General features: G+C 40.4%; 1 protein-coding gene across 1 annotated transcript in view; it reads right to left on the reverse strand.

Moving 5' to 3' along the window:
• Nucleotides 1-23,719, reverse strand: part of slc9a2 (solute carrier family 9 member 2) — an 81,915-nt gene that overhangs the window by 16,014 nt on the left and 42,182 nt on the right. Inside the window, exons 4-7 of the mRNA XM_078545620.1 lie at nt 11,188-11,405; nt 10,165-10,367; nt 7,474-7,563; nt 3,798-3,868 (exon numbers count right to left, since the gene is read on the reverse strand). Coding sequence (XP_078401746.1) covers nt 3,798-3,868; nt 7,474-7,563; nt 10,165-10,367; nt 11,188-11,405 — 582 coding nt within the window. The remainder of the gene's footprint in view (nt 1-3,797; nt 3,869-7,473; nt 7,564-10,164; nt 10,368-11,187; nt 11,406-23,719) is intronic.

Genomic DNA, 23,719 nt, shown 5'->3' on the forward strand with positions numbered 1-23,719 from the left:
TGGTGCACTATCAAGTAATGCCAGTTTAAGATAACTAGCAAAGTTTACAGCACTTGCAGAGCAAAGGGCTACCTCCACCCTTCATACAACAGAAATTATTTGAAACACTTTGCAAACATCACCTGTTATCTGATTATTTTTAAAACAAGATAGTAATACTATGTACCGCATCCAGAGTGCAAGAGAGTCAACATACTTAATTTGAGAAAGATTCCCTTCAATTGTTTGCATTAACACATATCTGGTATTCTTTGGAAAAGTTAAAATGAACATTTCTAATTAATTGTCTTTATCTTTGTAATTCAAAGAGCATTAAACATTCACAAAGCTGGCTTCAAGGCAAAGTTCAATCATCGGTATTACTTGCTGGTTTTTAGATTTTAAATTTTGACTTCAAGAAAACTCACTCATCAAGACACCAACTGTCATCACTTATCACTGGTGGGAACACCACCAAGTTCCCTTCCAAGTCACACACCATGCTGACTTGGAACTATGTCGCTGTTCCTTCACTGTCATTGGATCAAAATCCTGGAACTTCCTTCCTAACAGTACTGCACCAGATGAACTGCAGTGGTTCAAGAAGGCAACTCACCATTACCTTCTCAGGGGCAATTAGGGATGGGCAACAAACATTGGCCTTGCCAGTGGTACTCTCACCCCATGAAAGAATAAAAATGCAATTCTTTATAATATCCAGTGCTAATTGAGAGATTCAGTCTTGAGACACAAGCTACATAAACAAGCACTATGGACCATGTAAAGAATTGAAAAGGAAATTTGGGCAAAAGTTGAGTTTAAATTATGAGATACAGTGGATCAAATCAAATGATTGCCTCAAGTGAGACGTTAAGGGGTCTTTGCATTTAATGACCTTTAAAAATGTCTATCCAGTTTGATAAACAGGTGAAAAAAAATTATTTTTAATCTAGCCTCAAAGTCCCTCTAAAGTATATTGTAAATGGAGCAAAGTTCACTGGAGATTTACATTTGCTGTTTGTCATTTCTTTAACTCCAAGAATAATTATTAACTTTAGAAAACAATTGATGTGACTTATCAGCAAGACAAACCAGGTGCCACAACAAGCCATTTTGCAAAGTGACTGGATGAAAGTCTACAAATATTTACTGCATTTCAGATGTGATCGAGTATATTATAATACCCAAAAAACAAAGCTTATTTTGCACCTGGGGAGTCTGAAAATTAAGTTGAGAAAACAACATGTAATGTATGGATTAAAATGTAATTTAAAAAAATATTTTCCATGTTTTTGGCCTTGCATTGGAATACCAATGGAAAAGGTCTTTGTTCCATTAGCCATTTACATCAGTTAGTGGTGATATAATGATGGCAACGGTTCCTCACCCAATTGACTTTATTTAGCATTTCAGCCAAGGAAACAATAAAGCACTTTAGTTCCCAGTAATTATACAATATCGAAGGCAGCCAAGTTCTAAAAATTAGTTTGTTATTTAGATCTGATGATGGTTTGCACATTGCATCAATGTAGATATTACAGCACACCTAAAGGGCTGAAGCCATCAATTCCATTATGCATCAAATTCAAGTAAGCAGCAAGATCTTCTTAAGGAGACTCACACCATTTCAGCTACACACTGGCTGCAGTAAATCCAAATACTGTTTTTAAACTTCAAATTTAAGTTCTTGCCAAAAAACCTACATCAGTTGGCTCTCTGGTAAGAAAAAAATATTTAATTAGCATTTCAACAACAGTAACTCACCTCGTGACTCCCCAAAGCCAGTCCACCATCTACAAGGCACAAGTCAGGAGTGTGATGGGAATACTCTCCACTTGCCTGGATGAGTTCAACTCCAACATTCAAGTAGCTTGATACCATCCAGGACAAAGCAGCCCTCTTGATTGGTACCCCACAGTAAACATTCACTCCCTCCACCACCAACACACTGTGGCAATAGTATGTACCATCTACAAGATACACTATCAAGGCTCCTTCAACAGCACCTTCTAAGCTCATGACCTCTACCACCTAGAAGGACAAGGGCAGTAGATGCATGGGAACACCACATGCAAGTTTTCCTCCCAAGTCACATACCAATCTAACTTGGAACTACATTGTCATTGCTTCACTGTTGCTGGGTCAAATCGTGGAATTCTCTCCCTAACAGCACTGAGTACCTAGACTACATGAACTGCATCAATTCAAAAAGGCGGCTCACCACCACCTTCTCAAGTGCAATTAATAATGGGCAACAAATGTTGGCCTAGCCAGTGAAGCCCGCATCCCGTGAAAGAATTTTTTTAAAAGTTTTTTTTTTGAAGTATACAAGTCAGGTCTCTCTTTATTCATATACACCGCTAGTCTGGAGTTTCTAGATAGAGTTACTAATGCACTGACTCCTGCAGCTTTATTCTCAACCAGGTGCAGAAGGGCGGCTAACGTAGCCCAGGTTGAGCAATTAATCTTGATTATGTTAAATAGCTGACTGCCGAAACATGGTTTGCTCACCACATTCTCCATTACCTGAGAAAGCAAAAGATAATGGTGCTGGACCACTGCACAGGGAAAAACTACCTTTCCAAATATATCTATATATTTTTTAAAAACTGCACAATAAAAGATTATTCCAGCAAGATATTGTCACTATAATTAAGTAATCATGCAGTTTGCACAAACTGGATTGACTGACTGGAAGGAGTGGGCAAAGCTGGTGTTGAATGACAAGTTGCAAAGCAGAGAGAGCATCCATCAGCATGTACTTAACTCTGGTCTGCTGCACATGCAAAAGGGTTATTCATTGCAGGGTTTATGTTGTCTACCTGACTGCAGTAGGGGAGAAAGTGTTCCTAGAGTCAAATCTGTTAACCCGATATTTGAGTGATTGGAAAGTGGAACATGGGGAAGAATTTTTCCCCCATCAGGGGGGTGGGGAAAGCAGGAGCGGGCACGTGCAGGCATGCCTCCGATCGGCACCCCTGACTGGGGGCGCGCCACCATTTTACATTGGCAGGCCCGCCCAGCGTGACATCCACCAGGAAGCGCTATGTACTCCCTGTGTGGGCAGGGGGGGGGGATTCTCTAAGCCGAGAGTGCGCTCTTTCGCGCACATGCACGAAAGAGTGCACTCGTCTCCCTGAGGCTAGGTGCTGCCTCAGGGAGATCAGCACCAAATTCAAAAATGATCATTGCACAAACATAAAATTTCCCTGACATGTCCCCTCATGTGACACTGTCACATGAGTTGGGACACGTCCATCACTTTTATTCAAACTTTTATTACATTTTTAAAAACCTTCATGAAAGCTCATCCTGCCCGTGGATGGGGTTTCATGTTTTTTCTGAAGCTCGCCAGGGCTCCCAGCCTGCCCGCCAGCCTTAAGGTCGGACAGGCAGGTCCATTAACGACTTGAATTACTTTTTAAATGGCCTCAATTGGCCGTTGACAGTCGGCAGGTGCACAGCTGATTCGGCTGCTCCCCCGCCGACCTGAAAAATGAAATGAGGTGGGACGACGTCGGGCGGATCCTGTGTCATTTTATGCATCAGCGAGCGGGCCCCACCCCCTCACTTGCCAACCTCAATATCCTGGCCATGGTAAATTATGACTCATGGCCTTTACAAGAGACACAAAACCATTATGCAGCTATTGTGCCGCTGGATTCGGTGACACTCCATAGTAGTCATTATTTAATCAAGATTAGTTTTACAAAAAAAAACTTTTAATTTATTAGGTTTCTAGGCTGCCTAAGTAGGTAATTGATCAGGGGCATTTAACTTATTGCTTAAAACTTAGATGTGAAACTATGAATTCATACTTGTCTCTCCAATAGTAGTGGCTCCACTGTCCACAGATATCTTCAATCCCAGCCAATAGATGGTCAAAAAACTAGACATAAAAAAGACATTTTAAATTGAAAAACAGCTAATATATTTTAGGAAAGGTATTAAGTGAAGAGCTGTGCTCTTATGCTGTGGTGGCTGATGTTATTGGCAGCAATTTTGTGAACTAACTCTGATGAGCACAGTGAAGCAGCCATCTTCATTATTTCCACTTCTCTAGTGATGGCAAAGCAAGGGACCAGAATCGTGGAACTCCTGAAAAATCAAACGTTCTACTCCCTGTGTAGCCAATGGCAAGGGTAATGGTTTTATTAAGGCCTTCTTTTCATGTTACTTTTTAGGGAACTGCTTTCTACAGATAGGGCTGAAATTCAGGCTTCTATATAGTGTTTCAGGAGTCAGTGAGGACAGTATAAATGTTGAGAAAGCTGGCCAAGAGTAATCGAGTTTCGATGATGAAAATAAATGAGGATTGCACAGGCAGATGAGCTGAGGCCGGGAGTTGGGTCATGTTATGGAAATTGAAGTAGGTGATTTTAGTGATGGAGAGGCTATGTGGTCAGATGTTGAGCTCCAAAATCAAATGAATGTGAAACAGTTAGATTCCACCAAAGAATGGCCAGCATGAGGAATATCATCAGTGGTGAGGCGGAATAGTTTGTGCTGGGATGAAAGACAGTGATTTTGATATTCCCAGTGCCAAGCTGGAGGAACCCAAGATGCATCCAAGGTTGTCAAGCAAGCAGTGGATGGTTTGAGAGATACTCCCATGTCTGTAGATAACGTCACCAAGTAGCAGTATGTAAATGAGGAAGCGGAGGCCACTTGGGATGAAGTCCCAGTGAAAGTGCAGAAATGGGAAACAAAGTTACTGATAGAGATGCTTTGGTTACAGTATACACGAGTTAAACTATGTAAGCACAGTACTACACAACTAGATGCTGGAGTAGAAAAGTTCTGGGAAAGCAGTACAGTCAACTGTATTGAAGACTGTAGAGGGGTTAAGGAGGATGAGGAAAGTTAACTTCTTCCCCTTGACTTCTCCAGCACCTTCTCCTAATATGTCTCACCATATTTCAGCAATGGCTCATCTTCTTGTCCAGTAGTCACTCTGGAGTTCCTCAAGAATCTATCCCTTTTCTTCATCTTCTGCAGACACATTCAGTTTCCACATGTATGCTGATAGCACCCAAATCTCTCTTTCCACAACATTGCTCAGCTCCTCAACTGTCTCTTTCCCATTTGTTCTGTTTTGGATAAGTTGTGATTTCCTCCAGTTCAACACTGAGAAGAGTTAAGGCCCTCAGCCCCAGCAGCAAATCCTGTTCAATTGCCATGGATTCTATCCCCCATCTAACTTAACCAGATTATTCACAACATTGGTGTCCTATTAAATGTTGGCTACACCTCCCCATTATTCTCCCCATCATATCCTCCTTTCCTAACAGCACTGTGGCTTAACCTACACCACATGGATTGCAGCAGTTCACGAGGCAGCTCACCACCACCTTCTCAAGGGCAATTAGGGATGGGCAATAAATGCTGGCCTAGCCAGCTCTACGTACATCCCATGAATGAATAAAAGATTATTTGTACTTTTGCAACATCACCCATCATCAACTATAGGCCATCTCTTTCAACACTGAAACCCTTGTACATGCTTTTGTCAACTACAGTCCCAGCTACTCCAATGCTCTCCTTGTTGATCTCCATTGCCCACTCTCTATGAACCTTAACTAATCCAAATCTCTGCTGCCCATCTTCCACATTAAGGCCTACTTGCACATTCCTCCATTTCTCATTGTCCCAGATTGGCCCAATGGCTCCCAAAACCTCAAATTTAAAATCCTCATCTTTAAAACTGCTCCACGGCCTCCCTCAATATATTCACAAGCTCCTCTAGCTCATTATATCCCCAAATCCTCTGCTTCTCTAACTGGCATGGCTTTGCATCTCTGCTCTTATCACCCCAGTAGAGTTTGCAACCAACGTGTTTCTACATTCTGGAATTCCCATCCTCGTTTGTCTTTTCCCCGCCCCTTAAAAATCTTCACACTAGATTCCAGAAAAGTTCCGGTGGATTGGAAAATAGCTAATGTAACAACTTTATTCAAGAAAGGACAGACAGAAAGCAGAAAACTACAGGCCAGTTAGCTTAACATCTGTATAGGGAAATTTCTAGAATATTGAGGTCATAGGATATTTAGAAAATTGTAATGTGATCAGGCATAATCAACATGGCTTTAAGAAAGGGAAATAGTGTTTAACTAATTTATTAAGATTTTTTGAGAAAGTAACAAGCAAGGTGGCTAAAGGGGAACCTGTAGATGTTTTGCACTTTGATTTCCAAAAGGCACTGATAAGATGCCACATCAAAGATTATTACAAAAGATAAAAGAACATGGTATAAGGGGTAACATAATAGCATAGATAAAGGATTGGTTAGCTAACAGGAAGTAGAGAGTAGAAAGAAATGGGTCTTTTTTGGGTTGACAAGCTGTAGCTAGCGGAGTGCCACAGGGATCAGTGATGGAGCTTCAACTGTTTACAATCTACGTTGATGATTTGGGTGAAGGGACTGAATGTATGGTAGCTAAATTTGCTGATGGTACCAAGATAGGTAGGAGAATAAGCAGTCAAGAGGAGGTGGGGTGTCCACAAAGAGACATAGACAGGTAAAGTAGCTGGACAAAAATTTGGCAGATGGGATATAACGTGGGAAAACGTGAACTTGTCCACTTTGGTATGAAGAATGGAAAAGCAGTATACTATTTAAATGAAGAGTGATTGCAGAACTCGATGGTACAGAGGGATCTGGGTGTCCCAGTATATAAGTCACAAAATGTTAGTATGCAGGTACAGCAAGTGATGCAGAAGGCAAATGGAACGTTGGTGTTTATTGCAAGGGGAATAGAATATAGAAGTAGGGATGTTTTACTGTTGCTGTACAGGGCATTGGTGAGACCACATCTGGAATACTGTGCAGAGTTTTGATCTCAAAAAGATATAATTGTTTTAGAAGTAGTTCAGAGAAGGTTCACTCGACTCATTCCTGGGACAAGGGGCTTATCTTACAAGGAAAGGTTGAATTGGTTGAGCCTATACCCATTGGCGTTTAGAAGAATGAGAGGTGATCTTATTGAAACATACAAGATACTGAGGAGACATGATAGGGTGGATACCAGGAGGATGTTTCCACTTGTGGGGGAGACTAGAATGAGGGAACACAGTTCAAGAACAAGAGGTCTTCTCTTTAAGACTGAGATGAGAAGAATTTTTTTTCCTCTCAGAGGCTCGTAAAGTTATGTGGAATTCTCTTCCCCAGACAGCAGTGGAGGCAGGGTCATTGAATTACTCGAAGCAGATTTAGGGATTTGACAGGAAAGTGGAATTGAGACCACAACTAGATCAGCCATGATCTTACTGACTGGCAGAGCAGGCTCAAAGGGCCAAATGGCCTACTCCTGCACCTAAGTCCCATATTCCTACGTTCCTATGTTCACTTCTGACCCGTTTTTTTGGTCACCTCTCCTAATCACTCCTGAATTGACATCTGTTTCTGAGACGCTTTTTGGGATAACTTTTATGTTAGAAGTGTTATATAAATGCAAGATTGTTACACAGTTAAACACTACCACCCAGGGCACTTACCCGAATATGAATCTCTTCACTGACTGTTGGCTGTTTTTGATTTGACTTTTTAACATCCAGAAAGCCAACCAATGGGCGGATAGTCATTCCCTAAAATATCAACATTCAACAGTTACTTTTAACAAAACAGACAGACATTCATTTGGCATTTTGGAATAAATGAAACATTAAACTGAAGTTTAATTTTACGATTATTCCCCCTTGCTCTTGACTCTCACCAGAGGAAACTGTTTCTCTCTATAATATTAAATCCTTTAGTCATCTTAAACACTTCAATTTAGATCATCCCTTAGTATTCTACATTCAAGAGAATACAGGACTACTCTAGGCAAATGGTTCTCATAATGTAACCTTTTTTTTAAAAAAAATAGTACAATAACATTCTAATGAATCTGTGCAGCAATCCCCAAATCTAATACATCCTTTCTGCCATGCAGCATCCAGCACTGAATGCTGTAATCCAAATAGGATCTAACCAGAGCTCTATGCAGTTTTACCATAGCTTTCACCCCTTAATATTCTGGCCTGCTCAAGATAAAGACCAACATTCCATGAATCCTTTTGATTATTTTTTTTGTACTGTCCACTAGCTTTTAATGGTTTCTGTACATGGATCCTTTGCTCATTTACAATTCCTAGTATCTCACGATTTAGAAAATGTTTTGAAATATCTCTCAAGTCCAAAGTGGATGACCTCTCACCTGCGCCACATGAAACTTCATCTGCCAATTTTACCCACTCACAATCTAATGTCCCATTGCAACTTTCTGATCTCATCTGCACTATTTACTATGTCACCTACCTTTGTTTCATCAGCAAATTTGGATACCATTGTCTATTCCTTCATCAAACCATTTTTAAATAAAATGTGGCCCAAGTACAAATCCTTGGGAGACACCACTACTCACATTCCGCCAATCTGAGTACATACCCATTAAACTATCTTGTTTCCTTGTGTCTGACCAATTCCCTACCCAAGCCAATCGGTTGGATCCAATTTCAAGCACTTTCATTTTGTTTAATAGGCTTACATGGAACCTTGTTGCATGCTTTCTGGAAGTCGATATGTAATATCAATAGAGACTTCCTTATCCGCCTCTTATTTTCCTCCTCAAAAAAATTCCAACTAGATTCGTTAGACATAACTTACCCTTTACAAATCCATTTTGGCTTTCTCTGATCGGCCCACATTTATCCAAGTGCTCAAGTTACTCTGTCCCAAATAACATATTCTAACAATGTCCCCACAATTGATGTTAGACAAATAGGCCTTTAATTTCTTAGTTTATCTATCTTGCTTTTTTCAAAAATTGGTGTTATGTCCATTTGGATAAACAGGACAGTTTTAATGTGCTGGAACTCTTTTTTATTATATAAATATATTTTCAGCATAATTTTTATTTCAAACATTCACTTTTTTTTCCTCTTCAGAACCGGCTGGTCTGCTGCACAACTTTTGCAGTTTTCTCATCTTGAGCAATTTTGACACTTTAAAAGAAGTGAAAAGGTCATCGGAGCTGCAGTACTTTCCACTATCCGTTAATGATGTCAGCATGCATACCAGTTATGACATGCAATCGTGCACAGGGCGTTTAAAAAAAAACTCCAGCGTAAGGGGTAAATTATGTTCAAAACCACTAAGCAAGTGAGAAAGTGGATCATGGGTATCGAGCATATCGAGTCGGGCAAATACACCTTTCACCCAAGGGCCCTGCTTGGGTGACAAACTGATCTGCTGGCTCCAAGAGTCTTAATGGGGAGTCTCAGCTTAATTCCTGGTGGGAATGCACCACCACAGATTTGGCATAAGTTGGCAATTATACAAAAATGAGCTCGAATATGTTTTTTTGGGCATCACGCTTTAGTAAGGACATCAAGGCACTGGGGAGGTGCACAAGAGATTTATCAGAATGGTACCAGGGCTGAGGAGAGACTGAAGTATAAGGGCTATTCTCCTTAGAGCAGAGAAATGAGAAGCGACAGCATGTAGATGAGAAGTAGGAGATGGCCATGGATAGATCCTGGGAGAACACCAGAGGTAACAGTGCAGGAGCAGGAAGAGAAGTCATTATCTGTGATTCTCTGGCTATGATTGGGCAGGGAAGAAGGGAACCATTAACAGCAGTTCCACCCAGCTGATTGACAGTGGAGAGACGTAGGAGGATGGTGTGGTCAACTATGCCAAAGGCTGCAGACAGGTCGGGAAGAATGAGGGGGGATAGTTTTCCTTTGTCACAGTTACAAAGCATATTATTTATGACTTTGATAAGATATTTATACATATTATCTAGAATGAAAGATTTAATTGATCTATACACTTTTTAAAAACTTCACAATACAAAACAGACTGTCTAAAACAGTTGTAATAAGATTAAGTGAAAAGTTTTTTGAGTGCCAAATAACAGACAAATCAAACTTAAGTGTAGTTGAGAACTTACTACTTGTTCTGCCCTCTCCACATGCAAAAAACAGACTTATAGCTAGTACTGCCTTCATGAATGCATTCTGTGAATAGCATGCAATTCAAATGGAACCCAGCATTGTGAAAATGCCCAATTGTTATAGATTAAGGACTTATGTGACAAACTTGTAAGTTATCAATACATTAGAGTAATTTATGATTTCATACAAAAATCACAGTTTTGCAACAGATATTTGAACAACCAAAATATATAGAGAAATATTTCTAACCTGAATAAAGACGGTGAAGAATATGACCACAATAGTTGATGTGATGAACAAATTCTTTCGAGGAAAGACATGAGAAGGAAGTAGAAACACAAGTGAGAAGCAAATTGCCCCCCGCAGACCACCATATGCAATGATAAACTGATCTTTGCGGCTGACCAACAGTTTTCGGAATCTGTTAATGATCTGAGTCAGCACTATGACACCTGAGGGTAAAACAGATTATCAAGTTAAAAACATGTGAATTATAACCCATCAATATGATATTTGCACATTGTTCTATATTTTCTATAAATAAACGAACAAATGAAATCACAGGTTTTTCTGGCCTACACGAGACCAAATTAAATTGACTTTATGTTATTCATATTGCATTCTCTCAAGAAGAATCTACGAGGCAGTTGAGAGATCAGCCTTGTTAACCAAGTTTCTGCACTATATAACAGCAAGAGAGGATGGATACTAATGAAATGCAAATGTTGAGATGGGATGTGTAGAGTGACTAGGAAGGAAAAGATCAGGAACCAGTTCATCAGGAAAGGGGAGAAGGTTTGGTGTGGTCAGTGAAGACTGAGGAAGCAAAGAAAGTAGCCAAGAAGAGTTTGAATGGTATGGTCATCTGTTAGGGAGAAAGAGGACATATGATGAAACAAGTGATGTAGATGGGACTGGCAGAAAGCAAGAGAAAAGGAAGGCCAAAGACCAGATGGAAAAATGCACTGACAACAGACTTAAACACAACCGAATTGTAAGAAGAATGGATGACAGACAGGAGAAGATGGAAAAAAGAGAGATCAGCCAATATTATGGCTACCCCAAATGAAATGGGAGAGTGCATGCCTCTAAAAAAGAACCCATCCAATTTTCCTTGTATTGGTTTAAGTTAATTAACTACATTCCTTTACAGATGCACCCAATATTCTTATATTCACTGCACTCAAATATTCCAGTCCGTTTGTGTGCAAAACCAGAAAGAACTCCCTTAGACAGTCAACTTAAAGGCTTAGCAAATAAACTATTCTTTACCTAGTGCCCGCCAAATCAAGCAGAACAATAGAGTGAAGCAAACGAATGCCCAGTTCCATTCGTGGGTGTCTGTGATTGTTGATACACCAAGAAAGATGAATATGAGTGTTTCACTGACGCTGCTCCACATCTTCAGGAAATATTTAATAGTGGTGCTAGATTTCATCGAAATGTTTCCTTCTACATAGTACTTCATGCTTAGAGAACAGGCGATCAGTCTGAAGAGGAAGTATTTTATATCAACACATTTTCAAATAAAACCACACGGGCATCATAGAAGAAACAAAGGATAGCATTTTCTCCTCCGTTTAAATGATAGATTTTTTCAGCTTCAAATTCAGCAGATAATAGCACAATTTTCTGTTGCATCAATCCATGCAAGGTTTATACTCTACTTTCTGCCAAGTTAGCTAATCTCAGCCGAGGGTGCAGCAAATGAAACATCAAATGGAATAGGAAAAAAATTCTATGGACTTCATTCAGCTTTTAAATTCAATTCCCATTTTTGCGAAAGGTTTATCTTCACCTAAAGTAAAAGCTCTCATTTATTACAAAAACCTCTCTCTTTTCCCATTTAAATTTTCTTTCACCTGCACCTCTTTTGCAGATGTTGATCCCTTGTGAAGGTACAGTGCCAGTGGCATTCATTGTCTACTTGGGTGGGACTCAGGCCATTCTTCACATAGGCCTATACAATAAGCACCAATTACATGGGACATAATAACAGAGTCCAATCATGTCATAGCATAACCATAACAAACATTTCCCAAGCATCCTGGAATTAAAACTAACACATGTGATTTTTCTTTTTTAAAAACAAAGTGAAAGTTTAAGTCCCCTGCTCTTTCACCAACTTGTACATCAATGTGGTCATGATGGACAGTTCCCTCCCTCAACCTCTCTTTCCTCCTTAAAACTAACCTCTTTGTCCAAGCTTTTGCTCATGTGCCATAATTACATGTGACTCAGTGTCAAGTTTTGTTTGATAGTGGTCCAGTGAAGTGCTTTGGGATGTTTTATTATGTTTAAGGCACAAAATAAGTAAAACCTGTTGCTGTCAACTGACATGAGCCCTGGAAAACAAATCTAGTTTGGAGTAAAAACAGATCCAAGACTCAAAAGTAAAAGGTGTTTCTTTAAATAGTTCAATATATGGTTAGCAAGGCCTTTATTTTCTACATTTTAAGAACCTCCAGGATTGTCTTTTGGAGGTAACACAATTTAAGAGCAAAATTCTTAGGCCCTTAAAAATATTTGAATATTTTTCCCTACCCTTATCCCATTCCCTCCACCCCCAAAGGTGCATAAAATCTAGGCTGATTCTTCAGTGCAATCCTTTGGATGAGATGTTAAACAGTGGAAACATTCACCCTCAGGATTCCATGGCATTTTGAAGAAAAGTGAAGTTCTCCCTGGTGTTCTGACCAATATTTACCCCTCATCCAACATAGCTAACAGAGATTATCAGGTCATTGTCAAATTGCCTCTTATGGGATCCTGCTGTGCACAAAGTGGCTGCCATGATTCCTATTTCACAACAGGGATTGTACTTCAAAAGAACTTCATTGGTGTAAAGTGTTATGGAATGCCTTGAGGACATAAAAGGCACTATATAAGTCCAAGTCCCTCTCTCTGATTCCATTAATAAGTTAGCTTTCAGATGTCAATACCAAAAGTTTTCTTGAAATGGTGACCTGTATTTTCACTCTGCAGATACTGCCCATTTTCTGAGTGCTTTTTTTTGTGTTTCGGATATCCACGTTTGCAATTTTTAAATATCTTATTGGTGATTGTTACGCTTATTTGTGTGATATATCAAAAGAAGCACAACACAAGGGCCTTATTTAAATCTTACAAAACTCATTGGGCAGGGCACAGTTAGAAGACTGGATGCAGTTTGGGTTATGATTGACTCAAAAGCAACATTGATGCACTAGACAGTGGGAGGAAAGAGTGACGCGGGTCTCCACAAGAAGGATGATGCATAGAACTGAACCGATAATTTCTATCTCTTCTGCACCCACATGCACAGAAAGAACAGCTAGCACTACATCAAATATCAGCTTTGAAGAAACAGAAAAGCTGTTGAACAATGAACTTGAAGTCATGAGAAAAAAAACATTGGCCCAGATGTCAAAATGTTTCATGAAACAATAGTTTGTGCACTGCTGGCAAAATGTAATTTGGTCAGGCTTGAGTAATATAAGCTTGCATTTGACTTAGCATAGCACAGAGAAATTCCCAAAGAGTTTTTGGAAGTTTTACACGTGGCTATTTATACCAAGCAGTTAAAAAAGACGTTAATTCTAAATGTAACGTCCACATTGAGACAAGTTTTGCATAACCGGTGGAAGCAGCAGGTTTAATAGCCACATACCTTTCTTGTGCTAGACTCTTGCTCTGCATTATAAACTAATGTGCTGCATAGAAACTGGGATATAACTTTATATAAACCTCCCTGTCGCTTGCCATTTTAACACTCCACCCTGTTCTCTTGCCCACATGTCTGTCCTTGGCTTGCTGCATTGTTCCAGTGAAGCCCAACGCAAACTGGAGGAACAGCACCTCATCTTCCGACTAGGCACTTTACAGCCTTCCGGGCTGAATATTGAATTCAACAACTTTAGATCTTAAACTCCCCCTCCCCCCATCCCCACCCCGTATCCTCCCCCTTTTTTTTGTTTTCAATAATTTATATAGATTTTTCTTTTCCCACCTATTTCCATTATTTTTAAATCTACAACTAATACCTTGTCAATCTTTCCACCCCACCCCCACTAGAGCTGTACCTTGAGTGTCCTGCCATCCATTCTTAATTAGCACTTTTCTTAGATAATATCACCACCTTCAACACCTCTTTGATCCTTTTGTCTGTGACATCTTTTGATTATCTGCTCCTATCACTGCTTGCTTATCTCCACAATCACCACACCCTCAACTTCTCTCTCCCCCCGCCCCCCACCTTAAACCAGCTTATATTTCACCCCTCTCCTAACTATACTTCAGTTCTGTTGAAGGGTCGTGTGGACCCGAAACATCGACTCTTTTCTTCTCCACCGATGCTGCCAGACCTGCTGAGTTTTTCCAGGTAATTCTGTTTTTGTTTGGGATATAACTTTGCAGTTTTTCACCACTAGGGGATCTCATAGCATCTTCATCTTCCAAATGCATACATGAAAGAAGATATTGTTAAGTAGGCTGTGTAGTGTGTAGATTTCCTCATACAAATGTCAAAATTTTCCATTAAAAAAATACTTGATAAACTAATGTATGACCAAATATTTTCTTTATCTCAACAAGCCTTACAATATTCAATGCAGGCATATCTAAAAATGAGGTACCAGCCTCATGAATCTACCACCACAAGGCTACAGTGTTCTGAATTGCAGAAGCTGTACACTATAAGTTGATTTCACAACCAATGGATCAGATCAAAGCTCTACAATCCGGCCACATCTAGTTATGAGTTGTGATGGACAATTAAACAACTAACAGGAGGAGGTTGTTCTATGAACATACCATCCTCAATGATGGGGGAGCTCAGCACGTCAGTGCAAAAGATAATTCTGAAACATCTTAAGCCAGAAATGCTAAGTGGATGACCCATCTCAGTCTCCCAATGTCCCCAGAAGCACAGATGCCAGCTTTCAGTCAATTCAATTCATTTCTTGTAATATCAAAAAATGGTTGAGTGAATTAGATACAGCAAAAGCTATGAGCCCTGACAACAATCTGAACATAGTGCTAAACACTAAAAAGTTCATTCGTGGGATGCAGGCATCAATGGCTAGGCCAGCACTCATTGCCCATCACAAATTGCCCTTGAGAAGGTGGTAGTGAGCTGCCTTCTTGAACCAGTCCATGTGGTGTAGGTACACCCACAACAACGTTGTTTGGAGGGAGCTGCAGGATTACAACCCAGGGACTGTAAAGGAACAGCGACATATTTCCAAGTCAGGATGGTGTGTCTCTTGCAGGGAACTTTCAGTAGGTGGTGTTCACATGCACACGTTGCTCTTGTTTTTCTTCTAGGCGTATAGGTCGCAGAATTGGAAGTTACTGTCAAAGGAGCCTTGACAAGTTGCTACAGTGAGTCTTGTGGATGGTACACACTGCTGCTAATGTGGCGCTGGTGGAGGGAATGAATGTTTAAGGTGATGGATGGAGTGCCAATTAAATGGGCTGCTTTGTCCTGGATGATGTCAAGCTTCAAGTGTTGTTGAAGTTGCTCTCATCCAAGCAAATGAAGAGTATTACACCACACTCCTGACCAGCGTATGGTAGATAATGAACAGGATTTGGAGAGTCAAGAGGTGGATTACTTCAGAATTCCCAGCCTCTGATCTTCTCTTGAAATCACAGTATTTATGAGGCAGGTCCAATTACGTTTCTGGTCAATGGTAACCCTCAGGATATTAATGGTGTGGAATTCAGTGATGGCAATGCCATTGAATGTCAAGGGGAGATGGTTCAATTCTCTCACATTGGAGAAGCTCATTGTTTGGCACTGTGATGCAAAAATTACTTGAGAGCCCATACAAATCTTGTTCAGATATTGCCATGCGTAGGCATGGACTGCTTCATTATCTGAGGAGTTGCAAATGGAACTGAGCACTTTGTAATCATCAGCGCACAATTCTGACCTAGAAGGTAATTTATGAAGTAGCTGAATATGGTAGGGCATAGGACACTACCCTGAGGAACTCCTGCAGTGATGCCCTAGGCCCGAGATGATTGACCTCCAACAAACATAACCATCTTCCTTTATGCCAAGTATGATTCCAGCTAGTGGAGGGGTGTTCCCATGTGTTACCCCACCATTCCAATGGACTTCAATTTTACCAGGTATCCTGATGCCATTCTCAATCAAATGCTGTTTTGATGTCAAGGACAGTCACTCTTGCCTCACCTTTGGAATTCAACTTTTTTTTGATAGGACATACACAGGTAATTTTGCCTTTTGTCAGGTAGATATCAGAATTGATAGTGTTGTGCCTTTCATGACAACCTGACATCTCAAAGCACTTTATAGTCAATGAAGTACTTCTGAAGCATAGGGCAGAATTTTTCCGTCGGCGAAGATTGGCCAGGACACTGGGAATAACTTGTATCACAGGAGTTTTACTTCCACCCAAGAGGACAGACTTGGTTTAATATCCGTCTGAAATATATAGTGCCTCTGATAGTGCTGCACTCCTTCAGTACTGCTTGCCTTGATTTTTATATTCACGTGCAAGTCTGAAACTTGAACTCAGAACATTATGACTCAGAAGGGTGTGCGTCACCAACTGAGTCATGGTTGATGGAATGGGAGCATAGTGGTTATGTTACTGGACTAATACTCAAGAGATAGGAGCTCAAATCCCACCATTGGGAACTTAAGCTCTATCAATTAAAAAAACATCTGGAATAAAAAGCTAGTTTCAGCCATGGTGGCCACTACCAAATTGTGGGGTTCATTAGTGTCCTTTACAGAAGGAAATCTGCCATCATTACCTCGTCTAGCCTACACATAACATCCAGACCCACAGCAATGTGGTCAACTCTTAACTGTCCTGAAGTGGCTTAGCAATCCAACCAGTTGTATCAAACCACTATAGGAAGGTCAAAAAAGAATAAAACCAGACAGACCACATGGCATCGCCCTAGGCACCGGAAACAACATCCCACTCAGTCTTCCTCACTAATATCCAGAGACAAATGAAGAAATAGCCTCAAACAGTCATACTCACCAAATCACACCTTACAACCAATTTTCCAGACTCCATTACCATCCCTGGGTGCATCCTGTCTCACCAGCAGGCAGACCAGCCAGGGTGGTGGCACAGTAGTATACAGGAGGAAGTCCTCAAAATTGACTCCAAATCCCATGAAGTCTCATACCACAGCCTATCCTGAGTGGTGGCGGACAATTAAGCAACTAATGGGAGGAGGCTCCATGAGCATTCCCATCCTCAATGATCGTAGAGCACAGCACCTCAAATACAAAAGACAAGGCTGAAGGGCTTGCTGAGTGGATGATCCTTCTCAGCATCATGAGGACTCTAGCACAGATGCCAGTCTTCAGTATATTCTTTCAGTCCATGTGATATCAAGATACAGTTGAGCAGAATGAACACAGCCAATTTATGCACAGCAAGGTCACTCTTGGCTAGAAACTTAACTAGACACATCACAGAAATACTGTGGCTATAAAAACAGGTTGGAGGCTGAGTTTTGTGTGGCAAGTGAATCAGCTCCCAACTCCCCAAAGCCTTTCCACCATCTATGGAGGCACAAGTCAGAATAGTCACCAATTGACTGAACAAAAATAGCTCCAACAACACACAAGAAACTAGACACCAACCAGAACAAGGCAGTCTTCTTGGTCAGCACTCCATCCACCTTAAGACATTCATTCCCTCCACCAATGGCGCACTGCGGCTGCAGCCTATACCATCTACATGTTGCACTGCAGCAACTGAACCCAAGGTTTCATTAGCAGCATCTTCTGAACATGCAATCTCTACCACCTTGAAAAACAAGGGCAGCAGGTGTATGGAACAGGTTTCCATCCAAGTCACTTACCATCCTGACTTGGAAATATATCATCACCCAGTGACAATGAAGGAATGAAATCCTAGTACTCCCTACTTGTGAGAGTGCCTTCACTGCATGGACTGTAATGGTTCAACATGGCAGCTCACCATCACCTTAGAGTGCATAGGCAGTAAAAGCTGACCTTGCTAGCGACCCCCCAACACTGAGAAAAGTGCATAATTCTAGGAGAGGCCGATTTTCACTATCCTTCGCACAACCAGCAGCAAATGGTTTCTGATAGGATTTGTCTACAAACCTATTTGGAATGCCTGGCAGGGGAATTTAGTTGTAGCCAAATTTAATGTAAGTAAATATGTGGTCACCCTTTTACTTTGCTAAAAAAAAATCTGCCTGCACAAATTTATCCGAGATGCAAAAGCATGCAAGAGAGCTTTCAAGCTGTCCACAAGAAGCACATTTCAGTAAGCAAAGTGATATTCCTTCACATTTCACCTCCCTCACTATAAGCAGCATTCTATTAAATTAACACTTCCACTATCACATAGTTGAGATATAGAACCATGTGTGTGTGTGGAAACGACATCATCTTATGCTGTGGAGCTTGCTGGTTAGAGTTTCCTGTTAATAAGCAGATAAAGAGCAGGAAAACCTACTAACTGAATCACGCTTTGTCATACTTCTATGTTATGCCCATACATATCAAGAGCGGACCTTTTTTAAAAATATATTACGCCTCCTCTCAGCCATTCTTCCTTGCCTTCTCCACCACAGAAACTAAATTGTCGGTAATCCAGTAAGAGGGGTCGGGGAAATTGTTTGTGGTTTTTAACCAGATATCAGAGATAAGCACAAGCTTAATTTTTGCAAGGAGCATTTCTGAGAAGTTTTTTTTTAAAATGCTATGAAGACCTCAAAAGAAATAGTCCTTCAGGAAATCATTGAAAAAAAGAAACCTTTAAAACTGAAGACTTCTTTCCAAAGCCATAACCTCTATCAGAGAAACAAATAGGAAGCTCCAATCATTTGACCTATTATTTGCCTCACTAATTGTCCAGTGATCAATAGCTCAAATAGCAGGCATTAATATACTGAGCATGAGCAGATGAATTAAAAGACAAATCACTAGTTTATAGTCACAGATTTCATTATTTAGCACCTATATTTCAAATGAATTGCAAATGTTTTCCACAAACAAATAAAGACTCGTAACCATATTAGTGGACAAACATTTAGTATGGGTACATGATATTAATTTTTCCATGGCTTTGACACAGGTATATTAAATCAGTGAATGACTATGACAAAATAGATGACAACAGAATAATAGGCAAAATACTTTATAATGTAGTCTAGTCCCTTTAACATAGAGAGTCCTAAAAGTGCTTCACAGGCAGGCAGCGAAAACCCAAGACTGAACTCTCAACTTTGGTCAAAGATTGATTTTTAATGTTTTTTATAAATAACAAAGATGGATAGAGTTCCAGAGATGGCAAGACAAATGCAGCTAAAGGCTCTGCCGATAATAATGGTAAAGGGAATAGGTGGAAATCATAGCATGCCAAGTTCAGGAACAGAGAGTTCAGTTGGTGATATTAAATCATAATAGGAGTAAGCCATTCAGCCCATTGGGCCTGCTCCACCATTCAATGAGATCACGCCTGATCGGATTGTAGCCTTGATAGCACTTTCTTACCTAACCCCCATAACTCTCAACTCCCTTGTTAATCAAAAATCTGTCCAATTTAGCCTTGAATATATTCAATGACTCAGCCTCCACTGCTTTCAATGGAAGATAATTCCAAAGACTAAAGACCCTTTGAGAGAATAAATTCTTCCTCACTTCCATCTTAAATGGGAGGCACCTTATACTTAAACTGCACCCCTTAGTTCTAGATTGTCCCATGAGAGGAAACATCCTCTCAGCAGCTATCCTGTTAAGCCCCCTCAGAATTTTATATTTTGATAAAATCACCTCTCATTCTCCTAAACTCCAATAAGTATAGGCCCAACCTGCTACACCTTTCCTCATAAGACAACCCCTTCATCCCAGGAATCAGCCTAGTGAGCTTTCTCTGAAGTGCTTCCAATGCAAGTAAATCCTTCCTTAAGTAAGGAGACCAAAACCATACACAGGTGCAGTCCCACCAATGTCCTGTATAGTTGCAGTATGACTTCCCTACTTTCATACTCCATTCCCCCTTACAATAAAGCCCAACATTCCATTTGCCTTCCTAATTACTTGCTGTAACTCCATGCTAACTTTTTGTGATTCATGTACAAGGACACCCAGATCCCTCTGTACTGCAGTATTCTGCAGTCTCTCCATTTAAATAATGCTCTGCTTTTCTAATCTACCGGCCAAAGTGGACAACCCCACATTTTCCCACATTATACTCCATCTGCAACATTTTTGCCCATTCACTTAACCTATCTATATCCCTTTGCAGAGTCTTTGTATCCTCCTTACAACTCGCTTTCCTACCTTTCTTCATATCATCTGCAAAGTTGGCTACAATACAGTTGGGCTGGAGACTGCAGAAATAGTTTGAAGCAGATTCAGGGAGGGACTAAAAAGAATAGGACACTGAATATATGGTAGGGAACAGAGCGACCATTAAAGGCCAGATGTGATGGACTAGAGCAAGTTATTTTAAAATAGCATAAATACAGGATACATATGGAAGGTGGGAGGCCAAAAAAAGATAATTTGATTAGTTGAATTTGGAAATAACATTGGGATGAAAAGGGTTTCAGGAGCGAAGGAACTGAGGTACATATGCAAAAGTTGGTCTAGTGCATGCAGAAGATAATCATCGAGGGGACAGCATGTAGTTAAGGATGAAGTGACCATTGCTAGCGATATGCTAATTTTGTTTGGATAGGTAGGAATGGAATGGCTGACTCAGTGAGCTGAAGACTATGCAAACTGGAGAACAGGAGAGCTGTTAGCTGCTAATAAGCAATTTCTAGAGTATAATTTCTAATCTGCTCACAAAGGCAATTAAAACAAAATGTGACAAAGAAAAATCACCCTGGTCCACTCTAATATACCACTTTATATCTAGTTATAAAGAGCCAATGGTAGGGATGGAGAAGATGATGTCAAAGCCAGCCACAAAAAAGAAAAGAAAAAAATATCCTAGGAAATAAAAATAAATTGTATTTCAATGATAAGATGTATTTAAGGATAAGAGTATTTAAAAAGTATGAAAATATGGATACACATCAGCCTTGACAGAACATGGGGCAGTTGGGAAGGCCAATGTGTTTTGTTCTGTCAGTTCTGAAATTTGCAGGATAGGTTGAGAGAGCAATTAATAAGGCAAATGGAATGTTGGTGTATATTGCAAGGCAATATACTGCAAGTGAACCTTCATTATACAGTTTTGGTCTCCATAATTACGGAGATTAGCAGTTCAATGAAGGTTCACTTGACCGAAGGGGCTATCTTATGAGGACAGGTTGAACCATTGGAGTTTAGAAGAATGAGAGGTGATGTTAATGAAACATATAAGATCCTGAGTGGACTTGATGGGGTGAATGCTAAGAGGATCTTTCTCTCTGTGGAGGAGAACTAGGGGACACAGTTTAAAAAATTAGGGGTCTCCCATTTAAGGCTGAGATAAAGGTTAATTTTTTTCTCAGAGTCATTAGACTGTGAAGTTCTCTTCCCAGAAAGCAGTGGAGGCTGATCATTGAACATATTCAACAGCCGAGTGAGATAGATTTTTAATCAACAAGGAGGTCAAGGGCTATGGGGAGAAAATATGAAAGTGGAGTTGAGGCCACAATCAGATCAGCAGGCTCAAGGGGGTGAATGGTCTACTCCAGCTCTTAATTCCTGAGTTCTTGTGAGTATCTTAGTATTAAAAAAGGCATAGAGCACAAGACAAAAGGAGGCTATGCTAAACTATTATAAACACTGGTTTGACCTCAGCTGGAGTACTGCATCCAGTTCTGGGTACCGCACTTTAGGAAAGATGTGAAGGCATCAGAGAAAGTGCAGAAAAGATTCACAAGAATGGTCCCAGGGATGAAGAACTTCAGTTATGTAGACAGAGATTGGAGAAGCTAGGACTGTTTTCTGAGAGAAAAGGAGGTCGAGAAGGAATTTGATAGAGGTATTCAAGATCATGAGGGGCCTGCACAGAATGGATGGGGAGAAACTGTTCCCACTGGTGGAAGGATTGAGAACAAGAGGGTACAGATTTAAGGTAATTGGCAAAAGAAGCAAAAGCAGCACGAGAAAAAGTCTTTTCACGCAGTGAGTGGTTAAGATCTGGAATGCGCTACCTCAGATAGCGGTGAAGGCAGGTTCAATCGAAGAATTAAGAGAAAGTTGGATTATTATCTGGAAAAGGAAGAATCTGCAGGGTTATGGAGTGGTGGGGGTGGAGGCAGGGGGGTGGGTAGCAGTGGGAGTTGCACCAGTTGCACTGCTCATTTGGAGAGCCAGCTCAGACACAATGGGCTGAATGGCCTCCTCCTGTGCTGTAACAATTGTGCATATGCTGGTTCTACAAACTGTCCTATGGGCAAAAAAAAGGTACAAAGCATCAGATCCAAAACCCTGTCGGAATATTGTATGGAATGAAGTTACGAGGCTTCAGCTCTTATTAGCACTATAAACCTTCTGGATGTTTTGATTGCATCTTCCAACTTATTCCAGTGGAATTTTGAGAGAGCGAGCAGCATCGTAGCGCCTGATTATACCAAATGCTGCACAGTTTATGAGCATTGCTTACTTCTTGGAACTTTTAGCCACATCACTGTAACTTCCTCAGTGTATTGCTTTCCCTACTTCTGGCACAGTTCTATGTAGACCCATTGAAAGGTGGTGTGAAAAGAATCAAGAGGACTTTGCAAAGCATGCAGGAATTTGTAGATGGCTTCACAAACAGTAGCATTGAAAGAGAGGCAGCTCATCACATGGCTAATCACAAAATTCAGGAAAACAATTAAAGCAAATCTCCAATCAAAAATTAGATGTCACAAGAGGGACAAGTCCTGATGAAGCAGAAGTTGAAATTTATTACGTCCAGTTGGTCATCTTTCGGGACAACCATCTTCATGAACTAGAGTGTTTGGTAGGGTTCCTGTGGGTACATAGGTGACTACCAAGGCCAATCTGCACCAGAAGGTTTTGCTGCAAGTAGGACCGAATACAGCAGCTGATTGAGTTTTGGACGAGTTACTGGTTCGGGGTTTTCTCTCTGCCTCTGCTATGCGCTTGCTTTCGAAGGAGGCCGCACCGTGTTTTAGTTGGTTGTACCAGGTACAGTGATCTTGGACAAGCTTCTCCTGGGACTCAAAGTTGATGTCAAAACTCTTAAGTGAAGCCTTCAGGAGTGTCCTTGTGGCATTTCCTTTGATCGCCATGACAACATACCCCAGACTCAAGCTCTATAGCAGCATGTGAATTACTTTAAGTTCACTTACTGTTCATGTAGTCAAGTCTATCAATAAATGTGTGCACAGCAAAATCCCACGAACAGCAATTATAAATTAAGAACAGGAAATGCTAGAAGAACTCGGGTCTAGCAGCAACTGTGGAGAGAGAACTGGTGAAAAGGTCAGGATTTGAAAAGTTAACCACTTCCCTCCACAGATGCCACCAAGCATGCTGAGTATTTCCAGCATTTTCTGTTTTAATTTCAGATTTCCAATATCCACAGTATTTTGTACTTAAATGATTATTTAAATAATCTGTTTCAAATGATCTTGGTTAAAGAATTAATGTTTAGGAACCTCTTCTTTGAATAGCAAAATAAAATCTTTTGTATCCCCTTGAATGCACAGAGAGAGCCTCAGTTGAGCTTTTATCCCAAAACACAATGTTAGAGAAAGATTGAAAAATCAAGAAAAGGGGTATGAGGGCAGAAGTGAAAAAGAGAGAATTGTAAATGCTAAACGTTACAAAAGAGTTAAGAACGACTGAAAGGGGAAAAAAGCAATTACCATGAAAAGCTAAACCAAGGTTAAGTTAAACAAA

This window comes from Cetorhinus maximus, chromosome 7 (assembly GCF_964194155.1).
Source record: "Cetorhinus maximus chromosome 7, sCetMax3.hap1.1, whole genome shotgun sequence".
Lineage (NCBI taxonomy): Eukaryota > Metazoa > Chordata > Chondrichthyes > Lamniformes > Cetorhinidae > Cetorhinus > Cetorhinus maximus.